This window comes from Leopardus geoffroyi, chromosome X (genome assembly GCF_018350155.1).
Source record: "Leopardus geoffroyi isolate Oge1 chromosome X, O.geoffroyi_Oge1_pat1.0, whole genome shotgun sequence".
Lineage (NCBI taxonomy): Eukaryota > Metazoa > Chordata > Mammalia > Carnivora > Felidae > Leopardus > Leopardus geoffroyi.
In genome coordinates, this window is record NC_059343.1 from 84,845,192 (window position 1) to 84,872,540 (window position 27,349).

General features: G+C 43.8%; 1 protein-coding gene across 3 annotated transcripts; it reads right to left on the reverse strand.

Moving 5' to 3' along the window:
• Positions 1 to 419: 419 nt before the first annotated feature.
• Positions 420 to 27,349, reverse strand: LOC123594733 (glycine receptor subunit alpha-4). 3 transcript variants are annotated; one of them, XM_045471640.1, is made up of 9 exons: positions 26,921 to 27,349; positions 23,396 to 23,526; positions 23,045 to 23,112; positions 22,182 to 22,405; positions 21,961 to 22,043; positions 20,320 to 20,460; positions 16,788 to 17,002; positions 11,836 to 11,985; positions 420 to 5,965 (listed from the first exon to the last, which is right to left on the reverse strand). In XM_045471640.1, the coding sequence occupies exons 1-9, from the start codon at positions 26,989 to 26,991 to the stop codon at positions 5,675 to 5,677; spliced, it is 1,374 nt and encodes a 457-aa protein (XP_045327596.1). In that variant the 5' UTR covers positions 26,992 to 27,349; the 3' UTR covers positions 420 to 5,674. The 3 variants fall into 3 exon arrangements, with proteins under 3 accessions (XP_045327596.1, XP_045327597.1, XP_045327598.1); XM_045471641.1 differs by lacking the exon at positions 20,320 to 20,460; XM_045471642.1 differs by lacking the exons at positions 23,045 to 23,112; positions 26,921 to 27,349.

The following is a 27,349-nucleotide window of genomic DNA, read 5'->3' on the forward strand; positions in this document are numbered from 1 at the left end:
AACCAATTTGACAATAAATTTCATATATTAAAAATAAAAAAAATAAAAATAAAAAAAAATAAGAAAGTTGGTGATGAATGAAAAGAGAACAATAGATCAATACCTGGAGGGAAATTCAGGATCAAATGAAGGGTGGTTTTGATTTTATTTTTCATTTTTTAAAAAGATTTTATTAATTTTTTAATTTTTTCAATGTTTATTATTTTTAAAGGAGGGAGGGAGGGAGAGACAGAGAGAGAGAGAGAGGGAGAAAGCACAAGTGGCGGAGGGGCAGAGAGAGAGGGAGACACAGAATCCAAAGCAGTATCCAGGCTCTGAGCTGTTAGCTCAGAGCCCAGTGCAGGGCTTGAACTCACAGACTGCAAGATCATGACCTGAGCTGAAGTCGATGCCCAACTGACTGAGCCACCCAGGCACCCCTTAAGATTTTATTTTTAAGTAATCTCTACACCCAATGTGGAGCTTGAATCCATAACCCTTAGATCAAAATCCTGATGCTCCACTGACCAAACCAGCCAAGTACCCCTATTTTGCATTTTGATTGAGAGAGATTTTCCCTTTCTTTCCTCTCCCTCCCCTCCTCTCCCTCCCCTTTCCTCTCATCCCTACTTTTCTCCTTCCTTCACTCTTCCTCGTTCTCTATCTCCTTTTCCTTCTCCCCCTCCTCCTCCTCCTCTCTCTTTCTCTCTCTCTTTTAAAAAGCTGAGATTCAGAAAGAGATTAAGCAATTTGCCACGGTTATGTAATTTGTAAGCATGTTATATACATCAGCAGGAAGAACCCAGTAAGAGTGGAAAGATTGAAAAACTAAAAAGTCCATGTGCTACAAATTTGATATGTGTATGATTATGTGGTCTGGTGATGTAATAGCTAATCTTTACTGAGCACTTACTATGTGCCAAGCACTGAATTAAGCACTTTGCCAAAGTTATCCCATTTTATTCCCACAATAACCCTATGAGGTTGGTACTGTTATCACCTTCTTTTAACAGATGTGAACATTGAATCACAGGTTCAATGATTTGCTCAAGGCCACATAGTTATTGTGTGCTAGATCTGTCAGAGCCTTCAAATGACCCTTTAGAAGAGGCAACTGAGGCTGAGGGAGGTGAAGTCATTTGCCTAAGAGCCCATATCTAGTGAGGATTGGACCTGTAATGCAAACCTAGGCTCTGTTTGGTACCATAACCATGCCCTTAATCACTACACTGTCATGAATGGAAGCTATTACAATAGAGTATATGTGCATATTTTTCTAGATCCAGCTCTGTAAGACAAAAATGTTCCCCTTGAATTTAGTTGACAGTACTAATTGCCCTTATTCCATAGAATTGATAGTGAGAGTATGTACTTCCTTGTAATGAACCACACAGTATAATGCAACCTGGGTATTTGTACATAGTCCCATGGTGAAAGCAGAGACTAAAAAAACAGAGCTAGTCAGGCGAGTAGCAACAGTTGAGTTCTCATGTGACTTTTTCAGGTGGCTTTTTCAGCAGCCATGCTTCATCCCTCCATGCAGAGAATACTCTGAATGAGAAAGCTCCTGGCTCAGGTGTCCTTCCTCCTTCCAGCCTCAGATTTGATAACAAGCTGTTCTGATGCCACTAGTCCAAGTCTGTAGAATGTAAATGTTATCCTAGATGTGAAGTATAATAGAGCAAGCAGTATAGGGCTGGGGAGAACAGCCGAATTGCTATCCTTTCAGGAATGACTGGCTCTCCAGTGGGAACAGCATGTGGATCAGGGAGAAGTGTATTATTGTAATGCCAAAATCCCCACTTCTGTACTCGCTTGTCACTGCCAGAGTTTTCATTTGGTGATTGGTTTTTGAAATATAGTTTGATATTTATTAGTCTTCATATTTGGAATAGTATTAATGTTTAATCAGATCATTATCATTCTTTTTTCAACAATGCAATTTACCAAGTTTTTATGTTTTCTCAACTTTGGTTCTATTATACCCAAGGACCAGCTTGGGTGTGTGTGTGTGTGTGTGTGTGTGTGTGTGTGTGTGTGTGCATGCACATGTGTGTGTGAGTTCTATCTGATTTGATAAGTCCCCTTCTAGGTCTATTTTTCTGTGATCAATAGGTTAATGGAGAGGGAATGAATAAAAATGTGGTATATAATAAAAATGTGCACATATAACCATGTGAGAAGGCATACTTTCATTCTATATATACCTACTGAGTATTGCTATGTATCAGGAGCTGCATGAACTAAAAAGCTGTGTAAGATGCAGTCCCTGCCATCAAAGAGCTTATTCTACATTTCTTCCATTCAACAAGTGATAATACTACCTGAGTTCCTAATCCCTTGATAGTTCCCATGCTTGGCTAATTTGTCTTTTATTAGCAGTGCAGCCTAGGAAGATCTTTAATCTCAACAGAGTGTATTTAAATTTAAGATTTTGACAGCCAGAAATAAGATAATAATAATTACAGTCTTGAGAATAGTAAATTGAGAAGGGAGAGAGGCAAGTGGGGACACAGATTTCCAGGAGGTGATAGGTTCTGGACAAAGTTGGGACATTTGCATGGCTCAGTGAAAAGGGAATATAACTTCAAGAGTGAACTTAATATTTCAACTTTAAGTGTCAGTTCTTTGGTGATAGGTGGGGAGAAAGGCTTATGGGAGAACATAAAAGGAATAGATTGTATTCACTACCTTTCTTCCACATCAAAAGTTCTTTTTGATTTGACTGTGAATTCTGGGAGAGCAAGAGGCCCTGCTGGTGGATTGAGGGGAAAGAGGAAGACAGATTCCTGGTTTTCCAAAGAGCAGAGCAAACTGAAGGGAAAATGGAAAGTCAGAAAGCCTTAACAACAACTGCATGACAATAACTCCCTTTTCTCTGGAAAAATATATGCATAAAATGTTGAACTGACATTAAAGATTAACGATGAATTAATGAAAACACGCAAAGCACTTTATTTACGTAGGAAGTTTTTTTCCCCTTTAGAAAATATGCTGTTTTGGAGTGCCTGGCTAGTTCAATTGGTGGAGCATGTGACTCTTGATCTCAGGGTCATGAGTTCAGCCCCCACATTGGGAATGGAGCCTACTTAAAAAAAAGAAAAAAGAAAAAATGCTGTTTTAAAACAGAAAGTAGTGTAGGTCTCAGGAGGGATGAGTACTATGAGGATAAATGGAAGTGACTTTCAAGTGAGTCTCTTCTGTCACCTCCTGCCAACTCACTGTGGTGAAAAGCGTCCACATTCAAGAATTTCATGATTGAATGGATTGGTAGGTGTCAGATACTTCCAGTGGGATCCAGCTTTCCCATCACCCCTCCTCCATACATGTGTGGTAAGGATGAGGAAAATGAAAGTCATTTCCACCTGATTCTGACACCATGTGTCTCCCTTCTCCACTTGGGGGCTCTGTTGGGGAAAGACAGTACCTTCCACCTGGCATTGCCTCTCAGTATCTTTGTGAACTCCCTTGGGCTATTATGTTGGTTGGTACTTTGGCTTCTTTGGCTCCCAGCACCAGCTGATGCACTGAATTGAGTCCCAGTTGGGCAGGCTCTATTGCTCAGTGCTGTAGTTGTCTCTAGGGCATTGTTCTTGAGACTTCCAACAGGGCAGATTTGTGCAGTTGGCCCATCTGGACAAGATCTATAACAAGTAGAGCTCTGTGCAGTAAGCTCATCTCCATAGTCCACCCCCCACTACCCCCGCCTTCGGGCTGCAGCAGCCTGACACTCCAGCCCTGCCATGGAGAGTATCAAAGAGATACTCTCTGCTCCTTTCAAAGGGGTATTGCTTGTGGCCTCTCATTGATTGGCACTACCTAGGAAGAAATGGGAAAATAGGGACTCTCTGCCCTCTTAATCTCCTCCCTTAAGCCAGTCCTTTAGTTTTGAATCCAGTTGGCACCAGAGTTATAATTAATATCATCAGTAAGATTAACTTCTGGTCCAGCTGCCATGGTCAGCCCAAATTCTCTCCTCAAAACCAAGAGACAGACGAGAGGAGTATCTCAGTGAACAGAAAAGAGCAGATGAGCTCAATAGGAAAAAGAGTGAAAGAAAGAGGTGAGCTCTTGCTTTGACTATAGGATTTGCTTTGGTCATTGGATTTATTGACTTTCAATTTGGAACACCATTTTGAGGAAGAGAGGGAGGGAAGAGATGGGAGGAATGAAACAGAGAGAAAGAGAGAGAGAGAGAGAGAGAGAGAGAGAGAGAGAGAGAGAGATTAGATTCACATAGGTACTTATTCTAGGTCCAGAGAAATGGACAAGATATTTAAGAGATCATTGTATCACCCATCTTCCAGCTGTTAGCCCTATACTTTAATCTTCCCTTTTTCAGTTCTTCATAGTTGTGTCATTTCAAAGGATCCGGCATACCAGACCCATGCTTCCCCATGTCCCATTGGTATTTCAGACCTGAAATGGGCTCTTTCACATCCTCTCTATTCTGACATTTCTGGTAGCTTCCACTGACTGCCACCCTTACTCACTGTGGAAGGAGAAGAAAAACAAGAGAAGGGTTAAGAAATAACTGCAACTTATGGGGCTTTAACTTCTACAACTACTACTCTGATGTTGGCCAAGTCAATGTTTGTCCAGGATCGGGGTCTTCTATATGCCTAGTTCCTTTCCAGGAAGCTTGAAGCCCACGTTATCCTGGACAAAGTTGAATGGCACTTTTATTTGCTCACTAAAAGAAGGTTAAGGAGCAAGTTGAAAATGAGGGATCCTGGGAAATAAAAAGACTTCAGAGAAAAAGAAACAAATGATAGCCCAGCCAACAAAAGATACTCTTAGGATATTTTCTATATTTTACTCCTTCCAGGTCCTACTACCTTGGATTTCACTTTTTTTTTTGAAGGTTTTCTAACATCACTAAGTTTCTTAAAGAGTAGGAATTTTTCTCTTTTCACACTCCTGAGCAGCCAAACATACCCTGCCACCATACTAGTTAGGGAATAAAACAAATATTTCTGAGACCTGGAAGTTCAGATGAATCTGGAAGGGTGGATTTTCTGAGAGTCCAAGATTCCTGACCACATTTCTGACAGTGTTGAACATCCTAGGAGATTTGAAGATCTCTCTGTTGAGTAATATAGCAATACCCTACCTCAGTGCAGCCCATGACTGTTCCCACCTTGCTGAGAGGTAGGGAACCTGTCACCCTGCCTTCTTCCCATAGTCAAGGACAAATGACTGGGCCACAAAAGGCAGCATTTGTGGATGAAAAAGACTCCCTATTTGAGCCTGTGGTAGGAGGGTCAGAGGACAGAGGAAAGGCCAGGCTCTGGGTGGGAGGTAACAGCATGAAGAATGGTGCAGGTTAAGATAACAAATACCAGAATATAGTAGCAATGATCTGAAAATTCTCCACTGGAGAATTGGAAAACAGACAGGCTCCAGCAAGGGAAAAAGGTCATCCTGGACTCAGAAATATGGCCAAACCTTACTCTCATGAGAAATGGGATAGCATGGAGAATAACCGGATTCGAGCAGATAAGCCATCTTTCTAAGTACAGCCACCACTGGCACCATGCAGTGTAGACATGCATAGCTTTGGGATTGGCTGTTGAGGTTCCAGAAATGAACTCTCCAAGCTCCTGATGGAATCTAATGGAGGGGGAATCTCACACAGGAAGAAGCAGAGCAGGAAGACAACAGCTGGACTTTCTAGCCCTTAGCCGTACCCTATTCACAGTGCCTGGTGGATATCTTCTGACCGTAGGACTTTATAGACAACCCAGTAGAAGATGTTGAAGATGAGGAAAGTGAAAGGGAAGACAGCCCGGGAGATGGTGTCAATCCTCTTGGCTTGCTCCACGTAAAGTTTCTGCATGGTTTCTCCCTCCCTTAGAAGAGGGGCTGGAGGTTGGGGGGTATAAATGTCAGAACTCTCCTTTGGACCTCCATCCCTTGCCTGCAGGCAGTGGCCTAGGCCATAGCCACGGAAATAGAAGCGACATTCTTGGATGATATCTTCCTCCTGAAATTACATGGCAGAAAAGACAGAATTTGAGGTTATAGCTCTAAGGCAGAGGAATAGAGACCAGGCCACACACAAATATCTCATAGGTGATGCTATGCAGACAGGTAACTTGGTACACAGGACCACTGCATGCTTTTCATGGCCACAAAACTCATGAGATAGATGTATGCTCAGCAACTATTCATGGTACATATGGTATATTTTATGATTCTGTTTGCAGATAAACCCCGAGATGCCTTTTTAAAATGCATAACATCATTTAGAGCCATCTAAAACCCAGCGAAGTGCCAACCCACTGTGAGAAAGATATCTCAATGCCAAGTTATCTCTGACTGGTGATCAACAGAATAAACAGAACAATAAAACCTTTAGAATGCACAGTTAAGATATTTAGACTTGGTGAACTTGACTTTAATGACTTTCAAAAGCTGCAGGATTAATTCTCCTTCTATGTAGTATCTTTTAAAAAATTGTTTATCTCCATTCAAAGCTGAAAATTCCAAAAGTTTTAAATAACCTCGTTGGTCATCCAAGTTACGGTAAAGCTGATTACTCTATTGCAGATACATGTGCTTCTCTACAACTCAGCAGATTTTGACAAAGGGGTCAGTACATCTAGGGTAACATTTATTACCCAATACATATTCCATTTATGTAGAATATATGCATTATCATGAACACATTAGCATTGGGGAAATAAATTTTATATCAGCATTAAATAATGTAGCAGCTACACAAAGTTCATTTATCCAATAGTCAGCGGATAACCTTAAGTAGCTACAATAGTTGGAAAGTGAGGTAAGTAAGGACAGAAAGAGAGATAGAGGGAAAGATAGAGATAGAGGAATAGGGAGAGGGAGAGATATAAAGAAGGAGACATAGAAATAAAAAGAGAAAGGACCAAAGCCCCTGAGCTATCAATAGAGAGAGTTTTACTCATATGAGAGCCCCTACTCACAGCCTATTTACTCTTAGCTTATATACAACCCAGACACACCTAATTTTGTCTACTTCTAAAGCACACACTGCCATTATAAATGATGGTTCACAGTCTGGAAAATAGAGGACAGCTAAGTACACACTAGAACCTAAAAATACTTCATTCAAAGATGGTGACAATTTTTGCAAGTGTTGATGTTTACAGGAGTAAAAGCTTCAGCTATCTAGGAAATCACCTAAAGTGAAATGCCCCCTTGTGGGATGATACCAACTACCTTCTTGGTTTGCCTAGGACTGGGGGCTTCCTGAGACTCAGGACATTTAGTGCTAAAACAGAATAGTGTATACGTATACTGAATTGATATGCCATATATCTGTATATTTATATATGTATATATATACATGTATATATGTGTATATATATATATATATATATATGTATATATATAATGTGGATAAAGTAGGTTTTAAACACATTGTAGAGTTAGAAGAACATCATAGGGTCTTTATAATGGGACCTTTGCAGCTATGGTAACACACTGAAAAGTGGCTTCATAGGTGAGATATTGGTGTGGTGGGTCCCAGTAGCCCTTGATTATTACTTCACTAGAAGGCTGAGTCTGTCGCTGGGCATCAGGAACGGGCAAGTTCAGGCCAGATATTTACCAACAGATTCCATCTCTTTCTGTTTCCTTTGGGCTCATAGGACAGACCTTGGGAAGGGCATTGGTCTTGTTCACTGCCATGTACCCAGCATGGTGCCTGGTATCCAGTAGGTACCCAGTAGATATCAGTTGAATGAATGAATGGACTGATGAGACATATGCTTCAGAATATAAGACAGGGAATGGCTTTGTTCTCATGAAGCTGGCATCCTCTTAGCGTCTCAAACTGAAGAGTCTACTCAGAAGAGAGTCTTACTCAGTTACAAAGTGCTTGGCAGAAAAAATGATTATTCCTTGTCCCACCCATGCACAATGGCCTGATGCCCTTCATCCTCTAAAAAAAAATGGCACTTTTGGCATAGGGAAGAATATAAGTTTGCCAACCAGAGAGCTTTGCCACCCAATCTCTGATTTTGCCAGTCTCTGTGAAGAGAGTTGTATATGTGTAGGCCAGAGGCAATTCACTACTGTGGCTTTGCTTTGACCCTGAGTGGCAGTAGGGCAGCCTTAGCAGTCTGCTCAAAATTACTTCCATAACCTTTCACCAAAGGCCGTGTCTCACCTCACCTGTATTTTCTAGTTCATTTTTATACTTTTCCTACATGGCATTTGTGTTGGACCCATTTTGGAAATGAAGAACCAGAGGTAAACAAAATATCTTTCAAGTAATTGAAACATGAGGGAGGAAAAAAAATTTCCTTTTTTGCTTTCCATTTCAGGGTCCCTCACACCCCTAGTTCCCCACTGCTCATTCTTATCTCCTCAGCCTCTCAGCTCCTCAGCTAGAGGATAAAAGTATGGAATATATTTGTTTGCCAAAGACTCTGAAAAAGAAAGTTGAATCCACCTGCCGTTTTCTGTTTCTATAGATTCATTTACTTCTTTTCTCCAATCATAGTAAATCATAGTAAATCTAAAGGGAATTATTTGGAAAAAATTTACCAGGCTGAAAAAAAGCTATCCCTCATGGGACAAAATATATGACCTCTAGAGTAAGCTGCCCTTGATTCTTTTTGATTTTAACATATTGTACCACTTGCAGTTGGTGACAAAGATAAGTGGTCTGAAATCCAAGGGTTGGGGTCTTGGATAGGAGTATTATCTATTTAAGCCAAATTCTGAGGTGTGTTTGGGGAGGGGGGAGGGACAATGGAGACTTAAACACCACTTAGTGGCTTCCATGGCTATTGAAATAGAATATTTTTGTTGCAGGTATCTATAGGGGAGGACAGCTGGGCGCTAGAGAGTAAAGATATTCCAAAACCAAGTTGGGGAAGGAATGAACAATGTGAGAGGTAAGGTGTGGATATGGGAAAGAGTGATAGGTATTTAGTAATATGTATTGAAGTGAATGAAAAGAAGAGATTGGAGAGTGGGGGGGAAGTGCTGGCAGAAGGAGAGAGACAAGCAGGGTTCTGGGACCAAGCCCCTGAGAGGACTTAGCAGTATTTTGAAATTTCTTCCATTTCTCAAGTTATTCTGCTGATAATGGCCAGGCCTCCTCTCTGTTTAGCTTGAAATACTGCCCTCTCCAATGAGCCTGCAAAGGTTGGTAGAATAGGTAACATGGTGGTTGTGTCCAGAGTCTAGTGCTAAGGCCTGCTGATGTTATAAAAAAAGAGAGACAGACCCTTCCCTGTGAAGCTCATAGCCTAACTGGGAAGACAAAGCAGAAATGTAGGGAAAAGAAATTAAACTATTTTAGACAGTGACATGAAAAGAGACCACCATGCAGTGGAGATGGGTGGTTGAGGAGAGATTAGAGAACATGACTAAGCCTGGAGTTTGATGAACAGCTGGCTGGCTCCTAAAATACTCCTAACTTTCTCTTGGCAAAGGGCTCCCTGAAAATCATATGGTTGCTCTCCCCTCCCCTAAGAGGCTCCTCTCAGACCAAAGACTCCTGCTTTTCTAGCTGGAACAGCACAGCCCAGAGAGAGGTTCTAGAAATAGATTAACTCTGCATAAACTTTTCCTGCCAGCTCAGTGGCCTCCAGGATTCCTGCTACAGTTCCACTTCAATGGTAATGGCTTTAGGAAACCTGAAAAGGGACATGGGCTAATGGCACAGGTTTTGATTTTCAGGTTTTATTTATATTAGTAATAAGCCCGGCCCACTTTTTGGCAGGATTCAGGAGCCTAAGTGGGGCCCAGACCGTAGTTATAACTTTGTAATAATTGAGCACTGGTTATGACAGATTCCATTATGATGTCAGGATCAACATATATATGACCAGGAAGGGATAGGCTGTGGGCAATTGGGGGCTGGAGAGGTGCAGGGAAGGAGGTGGGACTAGTGTCAATCTGAGGTAGCTCTACAGTAATTGCAGCAGTACTCTGTTGCTAGGACACTCACAAAGGCAATTTAGCTGGCAAAAGACACTGGAAATGTTTGGCAGCAGGTAGGCATTGAGAAGGCATCAAGATTAAAACCCCTATAAAGATAAGATTTTGGTAGCTGAAGGCAGGTTTGACACAGATAAAGAGGGGGTAGTGACAGTTACCTTAGAAAAGGGAGCATTCTCTTTTCTTTCCCTTCTGTCAAGTCTATATATTATTTTTCTAACACTCAGCATGCGATAGGAAAGGTTTTAAGCCTCCTGAAGGAGTCCTACTCAAGGAGACGCAGTTGTGGATCAATCCACTAGAGGGCATGTTTCTCAGTGCCTGACTAAAGTCCAGGCAAGAACTGATGAATTCTGACAAACCAATAGATGAAACGGGAGCCCTGCTTTCAGCAGAAAGGGATCTTAGCTAGGGACATGAGATCCAGGAGTTGGTTTTTAAAGATATTTTTAGTGTGTACATATGGTTGGGCACTCCAGAAGCAACTGAGGTGGGAGGTGGGGTATTTGGAAGAGAGAAAATCTTAGTGCTGGAGTGGCCCCAATAGGCTACAACCAGTGGGATCAGATCATTTTCTCTCCCCTAAAAGGTCATATGTGTATATTCTCTGGCTTTAAAGCCTCCAAATTGGTCAGAAAACAAGGAGTCAGAGCTCAAGATAGACCAGAACTCTGATGATTAGGCCGACAGTATGTAGCTCAGCAAAGGCTTTTGGCTTTGCACATAATTGGGCACTTGCTTCTGTGAAAGTGGCCCAGGAACCTCTGTTGTCATGACAACATACCTAGCACCCATTGTCTGGGCAATGGGGAGGGGCAAACTGCCTCTGTTGTCAGGGTCACAAGATCTCTATTTCCCCTGGGTGATCATTCTGCTGTAGAAGAAATGGGGTTAACAAACAAGAGTGAGGGAGAACAACACCTCACACCCAACAACTCTGATACACCCAACAACTCTGATGCACCCAATGAAGATCAAGGTGAAGAAATCCAACAGCCAGAAGAGGCAAGTAGTGGTTTTCAATTCCAGCTTAGCTATGGGGACCCTCTTATAATGCTTCTCTAGAAAGGCCCCAATGCTGGACTCTTGAATTCTTAACCACCAATCAATGTACGGCAACCTGGGGTACCTTCCTCCTGGGTGAGGGGAGAGCCAGGGAAAACCATTACTAATTCTCAAAGTAATCTCATATTGACTAAATTGACAAGGTTCTAATACTAGCTAACATTTTTTTCAGTATTTACTATGTGCCAGGCACTGTTTCATGCTCTTTTTTTTTTTTAATTTATTTATCCCGTGATAAATTATTTCAGTAGTTTCCCAAGGAGACAATATCTCTGTGTCTCTCATTTACCTCGATAGCTTTTTTAAAAAACATTTTATTTTTAAGTGATCTCTATACCCAATGTGAGGCTTGAACTCATGATCCTGATATCAAGAGTCACATGCTCTTTTTTTAAAAGAGAGAGAGACAGTGAGAGCAGGGGAGGGGCAGAGAGAGGGAGAGAAAATCCCAAGTAGGCTCTGCACTGTCAGCACAGAGCCCATGAACTGCGAGGTCATGACCTGAGCCAAAACCAAGAGTCAGATGCTTAACTGATTGAGCCACCCAGGTGCCCCGAGAGTCACATGCTTTTCTGACTGAGCCAGCCAGGCACCCCTGTATGTCCATGCTCTTAATCACTCTACTAGACTGCTCTTACAGGGATTAACGTCTCATTGGACAGATAAAAAAATGGAATCAAAGAGGTTAAAATACTTAGCTTATCTGTGACCAGCCTAGGACTAGAATCCAGGGTTTCTGACTGCCTGTCTAGACCTTATAGCACTATGTTGGGTCTTGGTTTGTGGGAGGAGTAGTAGGGAGGAAGGAGTTCAAAGGAGAAAGGAAGTGGGCCCCTCTCTAGTTATATTTACCATACATTGGCGCCTCTGCCTTCTTCGAAGTCGCATGAATTCCTTATGCTGACGGGAGACAAAATTGACAGCAGCATACTCCAGCAGGGCAGCGAACACGAAGAGCAGGCACACAGCCATCCAGATGTCGATTGCCTTCACGTAGGACACCTGCAACATCCACCAACAGAACAGTCAACCTTCTTGGAGCCCTTCCATGGTCTATCCAGTGGTTTGCCAGCCCATATCAACTGCCTGCTATTCTTCAGTTTTATCCTGAATTTCTCCTGGTTTTTAAAGAAGCTTTCCATGATATGTCCCATTGCCTGAAGGCCCTTGTGAAAGAGATCGGGCTACCCATCATCCTTTACTTCTCTGCACTCTCCACCCTCCACTTCCATCTCCCTTTCCTCCTTACACTTCCTTTCCTTTCTTTTATTCCTTTGTCACTTCTGCTTCTGTTCCTGTTTATTATTCTTTTCGTTATTATCTTCTTCTGATTCTCTTCTTTCAATAAACAGCAATGAACATGAACACTGCTTTTGTTTGCCCTCTGTTAATCTCCTAGGGTTCTCACAGCTCTGATGGAAATTGGGCACGGTTTGTTATTCCCGTGTGAGACGTGTGAGGACACTTGAGGCCTAAAGAGGAAAAGTCTTAGCCAAGATTACCCAGTGAGAAGTTGGCACTAGGATTTGGGGGTTCTGGGCTTTCAGTTCAGCGTCACTGCTATTCATCAAGGCTACAGTCTCAATATCAGACTAGGAATTCCTTCCTTTCCCTCCTCTACCCCCATTATTCTCTTGACCCTGTGTTTTTTTCTTCTGCTCTTTATGAGAGGACCTGCTACACCTGTTGGGATGAGCACTGGGTGTTGTATGGAAACCAATTTGACAATAAATTATATTTAATACAAACAATAATAATAAAAAAAAGAGAGGCCCTCCTAAATAATTGAGCTCGGTGGCCCAAGGGAATGCCACTCAACCCCCAGCTATAGACACTTCTTTAATTTCAAGGTGCTGTTGGCATTTACCTATCTGGTTCTTAGTGCTCTCCTCTCACTACCTGCCTTGGAAGCCTTTAAGTACTTTTCTCTTCCATTTCCCTTGTGAATATTGAACACTTACCTCTCCTGGAATAGGGTTATGGCTGAGTGGGGCCAGGGGAGGTACAGAACTTAGGTTTATGAAGTCCTTTCACCTCCTCAACCAGATGAACCCCCTACATAGTTTTGAGCTGCTGAGCCCACCTCATGGGAGTCCCCAGTTGGAGTAGGATTCATGACAGACAACCTCTTTTACCAGCTATTTTGGGCAGTGAGGGTGCTACAGGCTCCAGGTAAGGAGCAGGTCTCACTGGATAAACCTTCTACCGTAGTGGTTCTTGTGATGCCACCCCCCCACACCTGCCTCTTTACCTGAGTCGAATTTGGCAATGTTTAGAGATATTTTTAGTTGCACAATTTGGGGTAAGGGTTGCTACTGGCATCTAGTGGGTAGAGGCCAGGGATGCTGCTAAACATACTATAATGCACAGGACTCCTCCCCCACCTCCACACATAGACATACATATACACAACAATTATAAGGTCAATAGTGCTAAGGTTGAGAAAACCTGCTCTCTTTTAAGACAATTCCACCAAGGCAACCCTGATTAAGCATCCCTTGGTGTTTCCACTTTGCTGCCTATTAAGAGGGCATCCTATTTCATTCACCATCTCCCAGTCCCACTGTGTCCCCAGGGATGTCAAGTAAGTGCTATGAAAATCCATAATAAGGTAATGACAAGGGAGGTCCATGAAGGGCTTTGGACCATCAAAAGAAAGGACACCTCAAGCCACAGGAATGAAGTCTTATTAACAATAGTGTATCAATAATACACCTTAAATATCTGTGGAATCCATCCACTCACTATCCTAGCTCATCTGAATGACTCCACACTTTCTTAAATGGTCTCCCTGCATCTATGCTTGCCACCTACAATCTGTTTTCCAGACAGCAGCTAGAGTTTTGTTTTCAAAATGTAAACCTAATTATATTATTCCTCTGCTTACAACCTTCATGGCTCTCCATTATTTTTACAATACAGTTTATGCTCCCCTTAGCATGACATTTAGCCCCTTGCCTACTTCTTCAGCCTCATCTTGTCTCTTGTAATCTGTGACTCTCCCATGATAAACTTTTTCAGTAGTTTCCCAAGGAGACAATCTCTCTGTGTTTCTCGTTTACTTATTGCTTTAAAAAAAAAAAACACTTTGTTTTTAAGTAATCTCTATACCCAACATGGGGCTTGAACTCACAACCCTGAGATCAAGAGTCACATGCTCCACCAACTGAGCCAACCAGGTACCCCAACCTTGATAACTTTTAAATGTTCACTTTATATATGACATCCTCTGGTAAGCCTTCCATAATCATCTCACTATGGTTTGGTTGCCCCTGCTATATGTGCCCAGGTTACCTACACATTCTTAGCATCCATCAGATATACCTGGCCATTTCCTTCAATAGATTGTGAGTTCTCTGATGGCAGAGACTGTTTCTACTATGTTCATTATTCTATCCTCAGGGCCTAGCTGAGTGCTTGGCACATAGCAATTATTTTGTAAATGAATGGATGGACGGGTGGATGGTTTAGCAGTGTATTTGTCTCTGCTGGCTTCTGTTTGCTTTCTTGGCCCTCTTCACTAAAACCTGCCCCAGAAGTAGCGGGCCATTTAGATCACAGTTTCTCAAGAAAATTGGGTCCCTCCTCCCTGCTGCAACTTTAGGTCAATTCTGTCAGTCTCTGGCAGAAACTTCCATTTAGCCCTCTGTCCTGGTCTGAGCCACCCAGAGCTATGTAGACTGAGAGCAGGCAAAGAGACTGTGATCAGTGCCTTTGGGAGCCCCCATAAAGGCAAAGAAAGTGTGGTTTCCTGGGAGTATGAGGAATGGCCATGCCAGCTGAATTTCATACAAGTGAGCTTCTGCTTCTCTCATCCTGGACACTAGAGTTGTATTGGGAGTGAAATTACTGACCTTTCCAGAAGCCCCTGACTTTATCCCACCTCCTTCCTTAGGGGTCTCCCCAAATCTAACATTGCACAAACGCAAGAGTGAACAGAAGCTCCCTGACTTAGTCCCTTACTTTGTGGGCTGGCCAATGAGTCTATTTACTTTGGGGGTGAATGCCTACATATTTTGCTTACTGGTCAATGAGACCACAAAAAGGTCATCAAAATATGATGAGAAGGCACTAAATACTGCAAACAAACAGCCCTCTAACAAAGTCCATTTTTTTTTCCCAAATGAGGAAACTAAGTGATTCCTAGGAGCAGACAGATCGTGCTTGCTCACAGGAGGGGACTAGAAAAGGAAGTTATCTTGGCAAGAATAAGGCGCTAATTGCAACCTCCCTGCAGGTCAGAGAAGAATCTCCTTGCATGGCAGCTGCAATAATCCAGGGCAGGTTTCTAAGGTCTGAACTACTTTTCTGTCTCTGGTTTTCCTACAAGTCTACTACCACAACACAGCCATCACAGCCCCACCTGGCCCTTTCATCCTTGCCTAAACCCTGTCTGTCTCTCAGAGCCTTTTCAATATCCCTGTTCATTTAGGAAATACATTTATAGGAAATACTTTCTGACAACTTCCCCTGAAACACTTGATCCTAATCTGAATTTTGTCACCGTTTATCACTAGAGGACTTTGGTTACCTCAAAGGTTTTCCAGCAACTCAAAGATAATTGGGAGCATCACCAGCTGCTTTAGCCCCAGGTCCACCACTCCATTCTTTCCACTTAACACCTAACAATTTTAATAATAACAAACATTTATTGAGTGGTTACTAGGTGCCAAACACTGTTGTCTGTGTTAATACATTATCTTATTTATTTCTCTCAATAACCTTATGGAAGAGGTAATATTCTTATTCCTGTGTCCCAGGTAAAGAGACTGAGAGGTTAAGGAATTTACCTAAGAATACCATTGGTAAATGATGAGGGTGGAACTTAAACCCAAATCTTCCTGCCTCCAATCTCCTACCCTTAACCACTACACCATCCCCATGGCAAGTTTGTAAATTCATCGTGGATGCTGAGATTACACCCTGTTTAAGTTCCCTGTAAACGTCTTCTTAGGAATAAGCACTGGGAGATGGGAGATCATAGGGCCTGGTTCCCATCAAATCAAAATGAGAGGGACTATGTTCACAGTAAGTTCCATAAGTAACTGTGTTGCTTTTGCTTCCTATATTTTTCCATGGCCTAGAACAGTGCCAATAAATATTTACTGAATGAATGAATCAGTTTGTTCCCTGATTTCTCAGAATCTTGCTGACTGTAAGGACATTGAGGTAACCTCTTCATTCCCTACATGAAGACATAAGGCAGGAAGAACCTGGGCCCAGTTTCATGAGCACAAATCTCTTTGTGTAATCAAAGCATCACCAGGCCACAAATGTTCAGAGTCCACTGACTTTAACTGCCATTTGCTACCTCAAAATATTCTCACCCCAAAAGAATGGACGTTGTCTCTAGAGCTCTTTATAATAGTGTCCAACTTCTGACATAGTAAGAGACAGATGTTGGTTTAAAATCCTTATGTGTTTTTTTGTTTCTTATGGGACATGACATTGATAAGGTTTATTCTATCTCACTGGGCTTTATTCATCTCATCTGTACTATGAGGGAGTGGGACTTTCTACTTGCTAAAGGTCTTTTGATTTTGGACATGCTAGTATTTCCAGATAAGAGTCAGAGTAAGTCAGGCACTGTCTGCTTAGTCCCTACCCAGACAACACCCACAACCTCATCTTCCACATCTTTAGCAATATCATTAGCAGTATGTTGTAGGGGAAGAGAAAACTCCGGCCACTTGCTCTTGTTCAATGGCTCTCCTCTACCTTAAATCCAAGGCAAATAGTGATCAGAAGGGAACAGGACTATGAATGGGACTATGGCAAGCAAGTTCTCTTGCATGTCTCTTCACCTTAGGCAAAGATGCCCGGGAGCCAGAGCTCTGAGTTGTCATGGTGAGCACAGTGGTGATGCCTAGGCCCACGCGAGCAGGGGCGGCATCCATGTTGATCCAGAAGGAGACCCAGGACAGGATAACGATGAGTAGGCTGGGGATGTACATCTGAATCAGATAGTAGCCCATCTGCCTTTCCAGGTGAAACTTTACCTCGATGCAGGTGAATTTCCCTGTAAGGAAAGAGGTGAGGTATCAGGCCTCAGGTTCCCAGCCTGCAGCTGAGCCTGAGAGGCAGGACTAGGGCATCCCTATCTCTATAGGTCAGCCTCTGGGAGCCTCAGCTGGGCAAATAAATGAGCCTTTCAAAATAGTCCCAAGGAGCACCAGAAGTTTGTTCTAAGGAAGCTGTCAGAGCAGCCACCACAGACTTGGCCTCTCGGTCCAAGCACTAGTTTCCAGAAGAGGGCCTTCCTTGTGACCACATAGCAAGAGGATTAAGCACAGAAGGATTCCAGAGCCAGACTGCCTTGGTTTGAATTCTGAACCTTCCACATACTGTGTGACCTCAGGCAAAGCACCCAAGCTAATTTACCTTCAGTTTCCTCGCCTATAAAACAGAGTAACAACAATATCAACTCCATCATTGTAGGAATTAAATTAGGTAATGTATTTGGGGCGTTGAGCACATAGGTAGTTGGTACTATCGTCATTATTAACAAAGCAATGAGCTTAGACTCTGCCCAAATCTCAGCAGCTTTGCTTGAGCTTGCTGGTACCCCAGATGCTCTCTAGAAACAACAATTCACTGAAATAAACACTGTCTGTATCTTAAGCAAGTGGGAAGAGCTGGATAGGAAATATCTGGAAACAGTGTCCAATAGAGATCAGCTCTGGATAGCAGGCAGCAGGTGCCCAGAGAGCATCAGGCAGCAGCATTCTATCCCACCAATAAAAAGTGCATTAGTCCAAAGCACATGTACCAATGCTCTGCCTCCTCTGCCAGCCATCTTCACTTTACCCTGCTTCCCATGCCCTGAGGCTACAAAAACACTAGCTCAGAGCTTCTCCCAGCAGCAGAGGCTTAGGATAACCAAAGCAAAAAGTAGGGGATGTGTATATTGCTATTTCATTCTGGACTAGGTTTGCTCTTATCAGGCCTGATTCCTCAAGGCTAGTAACTTCATCAATGACTGATTATGGCTATGTGATGCTGTGACCTCCTATTTTTCCCTGAGTCCACCCCACCCCAGACTTTTTGCTATGACACGTCTTTGTTATGTATCCATATTTTCTTTCCTTCCTTCATTTTTTCTATCATCTATCTATCTATCTATCCATCTATTTATCTAGTTTTGGTAATGGTAGTTTTATTTTTAATTAAAAAATTAATACTTATTTGGTATATGAAAGAAGTGAGAAGTAGAGAAAAATAATAATATTTATAAGCTCACATTTATCAAGCCCCTACTAAGTTCCCTGATTTTATATAGTTTATCTCATTAAAATTTCATAGCAACTTTTTGGGGCAGGTAAAATTATTATTTCCAGTTTTACATATAGGGATACTGAGGCTTAAAGAGATTAAGTTACGTTTTCTTGAAGGCACCCAATAGTAAATGGTAGAATCAGAATTCCAACTCAGCTCTATCTTACTCCAAAGTTGTTGCTTTTATCTACTGTATCACATTACTTTAGAAATATTTAGTGATATTTCCTTCCAGGATTTTTAAACACATGCTTTTGGTTTGTTTCTTTTACCACAATATAATGATTCTGTGTATACAACTTTGAATCTTAGCCTTTTCCACTTGTACTTTCCATGTTGATATAAGAATCTTGCAAGCATCCTTTTAAACATCTGGATAATATTCCACCAAACAGATGCACTGTGTAATTTACTTAACCTCTGTCATGTTGGTGGATACTTAGAACAGTCCTAATTTCTTTGTTGTATAAGCAGTGACCCAGGAACCTTCTTGGGGTCTAAAGTCAATGTGGTATTTTGGAATATTTCCTTCTAATAAATTCCAAGAAGTGGGATTCCTAGATCAACATATAGGGAAAAAAAATAACTTTTAAAGTTTCTCAAAGTATGCCTCTCAAAGTATGCATCAGAAGCCTCAGGATGCTAGTTCAAATGCAGATTTCTGGGGCGCCTGGGTGGCTCAGTCGGTTGAGCGACGGACTTTGGCTCAGGTTATGATCTCACAGTTTGTGAGTTCGAGCCCCACGTAGGGCTTTGTGCTGACAGCTCAGAGCCTGGAACCTGCTTCTGATTCTGTGTCTCCCAATCTCTCTGCCCCTCCTCCACTCATGCTCTGTCTCATTGTCTCAGAAATAAATAAACATAATTTTTTTTAAATGCAGATTTCTGGGCATCACTCCAAGTGCATATAATCAGAATCTCTGATAGGCAGAGCTCAGGAATCAACATTTTAACAGGCTCCGTAGAGAAATATAATGCAGACTGAAGTTTGAAAACCACTGACCTATATACAAATTGCCAGTTTTCTCCCCAATACAAGTTCTACTGATTTCCACTCCCATGAGCATTTTCTAAATTCAATGGTTTGTTCCTATCTCCACTTCCCACATCCCTACATACACAAACACACATATTCATAAGGTGGCACCCAAAGCGTGTCAGTGCACCATAGGAGGATCTACCTCCATTTTTTAAGATAAAGTTTATTTATTTTGAAAGAGGTGGGGAGAGTGTGAACAGGGGACGGGCAGAGAAGGAAACTCCCAAGTAGGCCTCTGCTCTGTCAGCACAGAGCCCAATGTGGGCCTCAAACTCATGAAACTGTGAGATCATGACCTGAGCTGAAATCAAGAGCTTGATGCTCAACTGACTGAGCCACCAAGGTGCCCCAAGGATTTCCCTTCTTTAGCCTCTAGCCTCTACCTCAGGTTCATAGCACTTTGTAGCCAAATTTCCAGGGCAACTGAGGAACAAGTAGTTCTTAGGGAAGCTGCAGGGAGCAGATGCTCAAGCTGGAAAAGCAACCTTTCTCCACTTCCTGGCCCACTTTTCACATCTGGGAAAACAAGCCAGTTCAAGAGTTGGGTGACAGTGGCTGTGGTATGAAGCGTGGATGTTAAGCCTGCCAGTGCCCTGAAGCCTATTACTTCCTGGTTCAGCAGAGCCATTGGCTACTCTCAGATGTAGATTCCCCACTTTGTATATAATGTTGGCCCCAGGACAGGTGGGACACTACTGTCACTCACTGGCACAGGCCCATCTACTCTGCAGCATGCGATAGGGACAAAAATATGGGCTTTGGAGTTAGATCTGGATTTGAACTCTAAATCAGCCATTTTCTAGGTATATGACTTGGAAAGTTGATTTAACTTCTTAGAATCTTAGTCTTCCCTTTCTGAAAAAATGGGGCTCAAAATTCCTACCATAATGAGATAAGGCATATGAAGCACTTAGCACATTTGGCACAGAGTGGACTTTCAATAAAAGCTGGCTTCCTTGTCCCCTTTCCTCCCTCTGGAGGCCCTTCTGTGGCTTAGAGCCAATAAAGATCCTGGTTTTTACCTGTGTTGTAATGCTTGGTACAGTAGCCTAGATCCTTCTCATCCCGCAAGATAAACTGGGGCAGAGTCAGCCCCTCAGCCACTTGGACAGCAGGAGCATCTTCCAGCCACTCAAACACGAGGTCATTCATGGTGTAGCCAACTAAAAGTGACAGAGATGGCAGAGGGCTGCAGAGTGTGGTTCTGGGTGGGGTAGGGAGAGGGTTAGAACCAGCAGGAAAGAACAGATGAGGAGGTAAGGCCTGGGTTTTAGGAGCTTCATGCTCATCTTAGAAAGGGAAACCTTTCTGAAGAGGGAACGTGGTCAATTGTCTTATGGGCCTAACCTAAGTAGGTAAAGAAAAAAAATTTCAGATTCCTCTTCTATCTAGTTCTCAAGCTTTAGAAAGTCCCAGAGAGAAATTATTCTGGCAGACCTATAAAGCAGGTCAAAAGCGTTGGAAATATGTCAAGGAACCCATCTAGGAACCTCCTGACATGTCTCAAATCCAGTGGAGTAAGGGCGTGTACTGACCACATGTCTTGAACAGAACCAGCCTCAGAGCTAGGCCTTCTGCCACTTCACCCCAGGGAGGAAAGACTATTTGTACCCTGCAAGTCATGCATGGGACAATGTGCATACCACAGACTCCTAGCCAGGGCCCTGAACTGGGGCAGATATTGAGAGTTAACATCAGAACATGCCAAGTTGCTCACAGTAGCAGTTTGTAAAGGCTCCTGCCATATATTTGACTGTATTCACACATGTCAGGTAGAATTGGAAGAAGAAACACTGAGGCCCACAGATGTCCAATGTAGAGCCTTGACTCAGAGTAGCCGTGTGACTTTGGACAAGTCATTTCCCCTTTGGTACAATGCTCCACCTACTTTTCACAGTTGTGAGGGGGTAATAAGAACCAGGATGTGAAAGTGGTTTGAACTCTAAAGAGCTGACCACATTCTACCCATCACTGTTATTATATGCTGGAAACAGCCTGAGAAGCCTTCTTCTCTGAGAATTGAATGCATGTGTATTGATCTCACAGGAGATGGCCAAGGACTGCATATAGGTGATGGTCCAGCCTTGTCATCCTTTGACTTCTCTGCAATTGGGGCAGCCCCTAAAAGCTGGCACCCCTGCCACAGAGTAGCCCTTGCCTCATCTTGACACCCTGGGCACTGTCCTATGCCTAGAATTGTCCTCTTCTGGTTCTCTACAAGTTATCTTTGTTTATGAGCAATCAGGGTTCAGTACCCCCTCTACCATCTCTGGCATTTTTATAGGCATCTTGAATGTCTTAACTCAGGGCGAGTAAAGGTAGAATTACTCCAGGCACAGTGAGAGGGAATATCTTTTGGCAGATAAAGTATCTTTAAAATAACCCCCCACAACCAACACAAGCACATTTGTATGTAAAGCTGGTACCTTCCCATTCCCCAGCCCTGTGGAATAGCCAAACCAGTAAACAGTGTGAGGATGGAAAAACATATTGGGTTGGGTGTTAGTGGGTCCCGGCTCCTAGTCTCATCTGTGCCAACAACTGATTGTGTGTAAGGGTAAGTCCCCATTCTGGGTTGCCCTTTTCTTGTCTAGAATATCATGGGATGGGGTTAACTACCTGATATTCCAGGCCTTGCTCTGTGACTCTCTAGAGACACTTACAGCTCTCCAGCTGCATCGTGCAGGTCTGGATATCCATGGGGAAGTTCTTGAGGTCCATTGGGCAGGACAAAATGAGGGTCAGCCTGGTAGGGACAGTAAAAAAGAAGTGACATCAGCTTACTGTGGCCAAGTACAACACAGGGAATCCTCTTCCCATCCCTCAGCCTCCATCTGGTTTCTTCCTCTTGACCCAAACTTTCCTGGGCATCCACCAGGTGCACCTGATGCTGTAGAGCACATTCCCATTCTTGAAGATGCGCAGTAACTTGTTGTCTGTGGTCACCTCATGGAAACTGGCCCCTTTCTCATTGGCAAAGAACAGGTCTGGCTTCCAGATAGAGTCTAGCATGGAGGGATCAAGGTCCAAAGAGTCATCAGGATATTCTCCATAGGCTAGGCGTGGGTCATTCCACTGTTGCCGCAAGAAGACATTCACCCGGTAGTCCTGGGAGGGTGCACAGATGGGCCCATCAGAGGCAGTGTTATTCCAGGGACCCAGCAAGCCTACATGGGCAGGAGGGTCATGAGGAGGAAATGCTTGGAGCATATCTCAGGGGCAGTGGACATTTTCCACTGGATAAGGATCCTGCTTTGGCCTGACATGGCAAAGATGGGAAGGGAAAAGACATTTATTAAGCACTTACTATATGCCGGGCTCTCTGCTAAGTGCTTTATTTATATGCATCATCTCATTTAAATCTTACACCAACACTGTGAGGAGGGTACTGTTATGATCCCCATTTTACAGATGAGGAAACTGAAATGAGAGATGTAAGTAACCTGTCACACAGCTATTAGATGGTAAAGTCAGGATTTGAACATGGGTTTTGTCTGATTCCAAAGACTGTGCTCTGTACCAAGCTACCTCCCATGATTGGCCATCTGCTCCTTAGGCTAGTCTGCCTTTAGCCACTGAACCCCACGCTAGAGAAATATATCTCCCAGTGACCAACTTCAGACATCCCATGGCTTTAGCCATGATCATGAAACAGGGAGAGGAAGGCAGAGCGAGGAAAGGTTCGGTATCTGATGGGTTTCTTCCATTCACACTAGAATGGAAGCAGGGAACAAAGAAACTCCTTACCATAGTAGTCTCAGTGACAGAGCCAAAACTGTTGATGAAGATGTTGCAAGTCACATTCACAGGTGGGCCTAAAGGTGGCAAAACACAGCCATATTGGCAGGGCATTCCAGGAGTCTGGAAGCATGTTCTAGGACTCCCTCCCTGAGCTTAAGGCCAAGGCACTTCTGGGAGAAGGCAGTGCCAGCTACACAGACCTATGGACACTAGGGAGGGGAAGCTCCTTCTGAACTGTAAGAGCTAGCCCTGTGCCCCCAGCCTCCTCTCCTTGGGGCAGACAATAGGGGTGGCATGGCAGTGCGCTCCCAAGAGGAGTGGGGAAGAAAGGGTTTTTGTAGGTTGAATGCTTCTTACCTTTAAAATTGGGTCGAATTCTGGCATCATATCCTGATGTTCGTCCCATAAGCTTGTCCAGGAAATCAGAGGGGGACATAGGTTGGGGCCCTTTGGTCCCAGAATTGACTTCCTCTTTTGCCAAGGCCACTCTGGACAGGATAGATAAAGAAGTCTGAGGCCAGTTGTATTCTACATTTATCACAGACCCTCTACTTTCCTGTCCCTACACACCTCTGGCTGGTCTCTCCATCAGGCAGGAGGATAGGAGAAGATGGGTCTCTGGGTACCCATTTGCAAAATGAGGAGAACAGAAACAGCCATAAGCCAACACTGCAGCTCAATAGTTAGTCCTAAAAAAGTGCTTTCACATATATGAGATCTTTTTACCCTCACAATTCTCAGTATAGTGAGGGTGAAGACAGATGAGAAAAGTGACTTGTGGGATTGGAACAGCCACTATAGAAAATATTATGGAGATTCCTCAAAAAAGTAAAACTAGAACGACCATATAATCCAGAAATTACACTTCTGGGAATATATCCAAAGAAAATTAAAACACTAATTCAAAAAGATATATGTACCCTTGTGTTTATTGTAGCACTATTTATAATAGCCAAGATATGGAAACAATCTAAGTGTCCATCAACAAATAAATGGATAAATGGTATACACACACACATACACACACATATATATGTACACACACACACACAACAGAATATTATTCATCTGTAAAAAGAAGGAAGTTCTGCCATTTGTAACAACATGGATCTTGAGGGCATTATGCTAAGTGAAAAAAGTCAGACAAAGACAGACAAATACCGTGTGATCTCATTTATATATGGAATCTAATAAAGACATAAACAAACCAAAAGAGGAGTGGCCTACCCTAAAGTCTCAAAGTTGGTGAGTGACAGGATCAGGGCTCAAACCCAAGGGGTTGAGACCTAATCTAGTATTCTCTTTCTGAAGGTGTTTTGAAGAGTGACAACTCACTGGAAATAACATGTTTGCTGCAATGTTTTGGCTTAGCCAAGGATGGGAAGGACTCAGGGACAATTTGCATCACTGAGAGTTGGTTTTAGTTGCTTAGCCCTCATGCTAAGCCACTCAGGATCTAGGGACCTAGCTTCTAGAAAGAGAGAGACTTGGCTTCTGGTGTTTAGTCCAGCAGGAAGCTATGTTTTGAGCTGGATTTCAATTAATGCTTGGGGAAGCTTCAGGCATATAAACTCTCTCTGGCAACAAAACAGGTGAGGTAGCAGGTCTCTAGAAGCATGAGAAGGGCTCCCAGAAGGATGGCTATGCCAAAAAGGTCAATTTCCATATTTTCCCCCTAACAGCTTGATTTTGAGGAAGGGACCAGTGTGCTTTGGCCTAACCTAGAGGCTGGGCCCCTTCTCCCCTGACAAGTTTCCTTCTAAGAGCAGCAAAACTCCTTCCATATGCCTTCTTGTCTGCTTACCAGCCAACAGCTAGCCTAGGGACCAGGAGCTCAGCCTTGAGGGCCGAGGTAGGGCTCAGGGACAAACTCAGGTTGGACTCCTGGCTGGGCCTAGCCTTCCTGCTCCATCCTGCCATCATCATTGTGCTAGCCACTAGAGTTAGCTCTCTCACAGCCACTACTATTGCCACACTCTGTGGTTGGGAGGCAGGGTGACTACTGTCCTTCTGGGTCTAATTCTCTTTGAGCCAACAAACCCTGTTACATCTGTGCACCATGCTAGGCCATATAGATCATATGCACTGTGATCAGTAAAATAAGAAAAATAGCTAAGGCATCATGCTACATGCTTTACTCACCTTATCTAGTTTAGTTCTCACATCAGTGCTCTCAGATAAAGGTTATTATTATCCCCCTTGTATATATGAAGAAACTGAGGATCAGCAAGATAAAGTGACTTATTCATGATCATACAGCTAGTAAATGGTAAAGCCAAGATTCTAACCCAGAGCTATTGACTTCAAAACTAAGTCCATCTACCACAATGCAATGATGCAAGCAGTCCAGGGTGGGCTTCCAAGGAACCAGAGTGGGGGAAGATCAGTGGAAGCCACACCCTGATGTCTTAGAGTCCTGCCTCTTTGAATCCCCTGAGCAAAGGAAGCCCTTACTCTGGGAACAGAGACCATTGAGGCCACAAACAGGGGCTGCCAGAGCAGGTGGCTTAAGCATGCTCTGAAAACCCAAGGAGGCTGACGGTGGTGCTGGAGCAAGCAGAAATCTGTGGCTTCACTACAGGGTGTCCATGCTGGCCACATGCTGCTGCTGGCCGCCTGCCACCTGCCTGCTGGGAGGCCACATTGTACTGTACGTGGAGCAGCCAGACCCTCGCCAGCATCTTCGGCCCCACTCTCAGGTCACCTCTCCCAATAGTTCCAGAGCTAAATTTTTTTCTCATGCAAGCCTCTGGGGTGGGGTAGGGGAAGAACTCTGATTCTGCTACTGGTGGTGCCTGAGTGACCTTGGACAGGTCACTCCCCTCTCTAGGATTCAAGTTTCTATATATGTACAATGAAATGCTTAGACTCAAGACTTCCTAAGGTCTTGCCTTGCTCTAATTGTCCAAGTGGGAATGCTGCCACTAAAGCTTGGGCCTTGAGGCAGCCTCCCCTCCAGGAGGGCCAATAAGCTCCACCATGTGCCCCCTTCTGCCTGCATCCTCCTACCAACTGCAGCTGAGCTGCCATTCTACTCTGGGCTATTTTTCACTCTTAGGAAGTTTGTCGTCCCACACATATCACATCCCTGCCTGCCTGCCAGCCAATGTATCTGTAAGCAGTGAGGCAGGAGGCTCCTCAGAGACAAGCAGTCCTAGTGTGTTCCTTGAATTAAGAGGAGGAGGAGGTTATTACCATGGCACCTGGCCCTCCTCACCTCAGGAGGCACCCTTCTTATGACCAGTTCAGCCCAAGCCACAGCCATCTTTCCTCCTCAACTCACCCTGTCCACCTAGACTGGCTCCTGGTCTCATGAGAAAGTGGGAATGGGTAGGGGTACATTTACAGGAAGCTGAAAGCATGTCTTGCCCTCAAGCCCAGAAAATGATTTCCACTTAGTGCCCCTTCAGGGACAGCAAGCAGCCACATGTGCACAGGCAGGGTGACTGCAGAGGGACAAGGTTTGCTCAGCCCAGCTTCATTCTGATATGGTTTAGAGCAAATCCCTGATACTTTGAAGCCTATTTGGTGGGCAGCTGACAGATGTTGGTGTCATTTTTAGGAATTTGAGCAGTGTGTGGCCATACTGGTAGGGAGACAGGAAAGGATGGTAGGACAGATGACCTCTGTTCTGGGGCTCATCTACCCAGCCCATACCCAGGCCCAGAAAGATCTCACCCATGCAGAAGCCTTCCCACCAGCTCTGGGGCCTTGGCATTCCTCATAAAAGCCTCCCAAGTCCTGGTTGGGGGGAGAGTGTCCTTCCCTGGAGCCCTCCAGACTGTAAGCTTTATTGTAAACTTAGAGGAAACTGTGCCAGAAGCCCCTGCTGCCCCCAGCCAGTGTTTGCATGCACCTTCTTCTCACTCCAACTCAGCTCACCTGAGGAGGACTTGCCCTGGCAGGGTCCAGAGGAGAAGGAAGGAGAGGGTTGCAGGAACAAGAGTTGTCATTCCGCAGGGAACCTGGAGCTCTTTCTCAGACTGGCTGCCAAGGTAAGTGTGATATCCCAGCAAGGAGAATGCTGCAGAAAGTAGAGAGCCTTTCTCCAACTTGGTCTGCTCACATGGAGCCTCTGGGGCCAGGCTAGGAGTTGTGCACTCTCCCTCCTCTTCTGCTCTCTTCTCTGCCCTGCTGTTACCAGTCAGGGGCCAGAACTATTCCCCCTGGAAATGATCCTGATTTGGATAACCCTACCAGCTCCTGCTCTGGCTTACCCGGGGGCTCCGGAGGGCCTCAGCCTGCCTGCCTGCCTGCCAGGGAGCCAAAGGAGATTCTCTTTGGGCAGCACTCACCAAACCCTGGAGTGTC

Coding starts and splice junctions, on each gene's coding strand:
- LOC123594733 (XM_045471640.1), bottom strand. CDS start 26,991: ATGACAACTCTTGTTCCTGCAACCCTCTCCTTCCTTCTCCTCTGGACC. Junction 22,406..23,044: donor CTGTCACTGAGACTACTATG/GTAAGGAGTTTC, acceptor GCACCCTCCCAG/GACTACCGGGTGAATGTCTT. Junction 20,461..21,960: donor CACGATGCAGCTGGAGAGCT/GTAAGTGTCTCT, acceptor TGTCACTTTTAG/TTGGCTACACCATGAATGAC.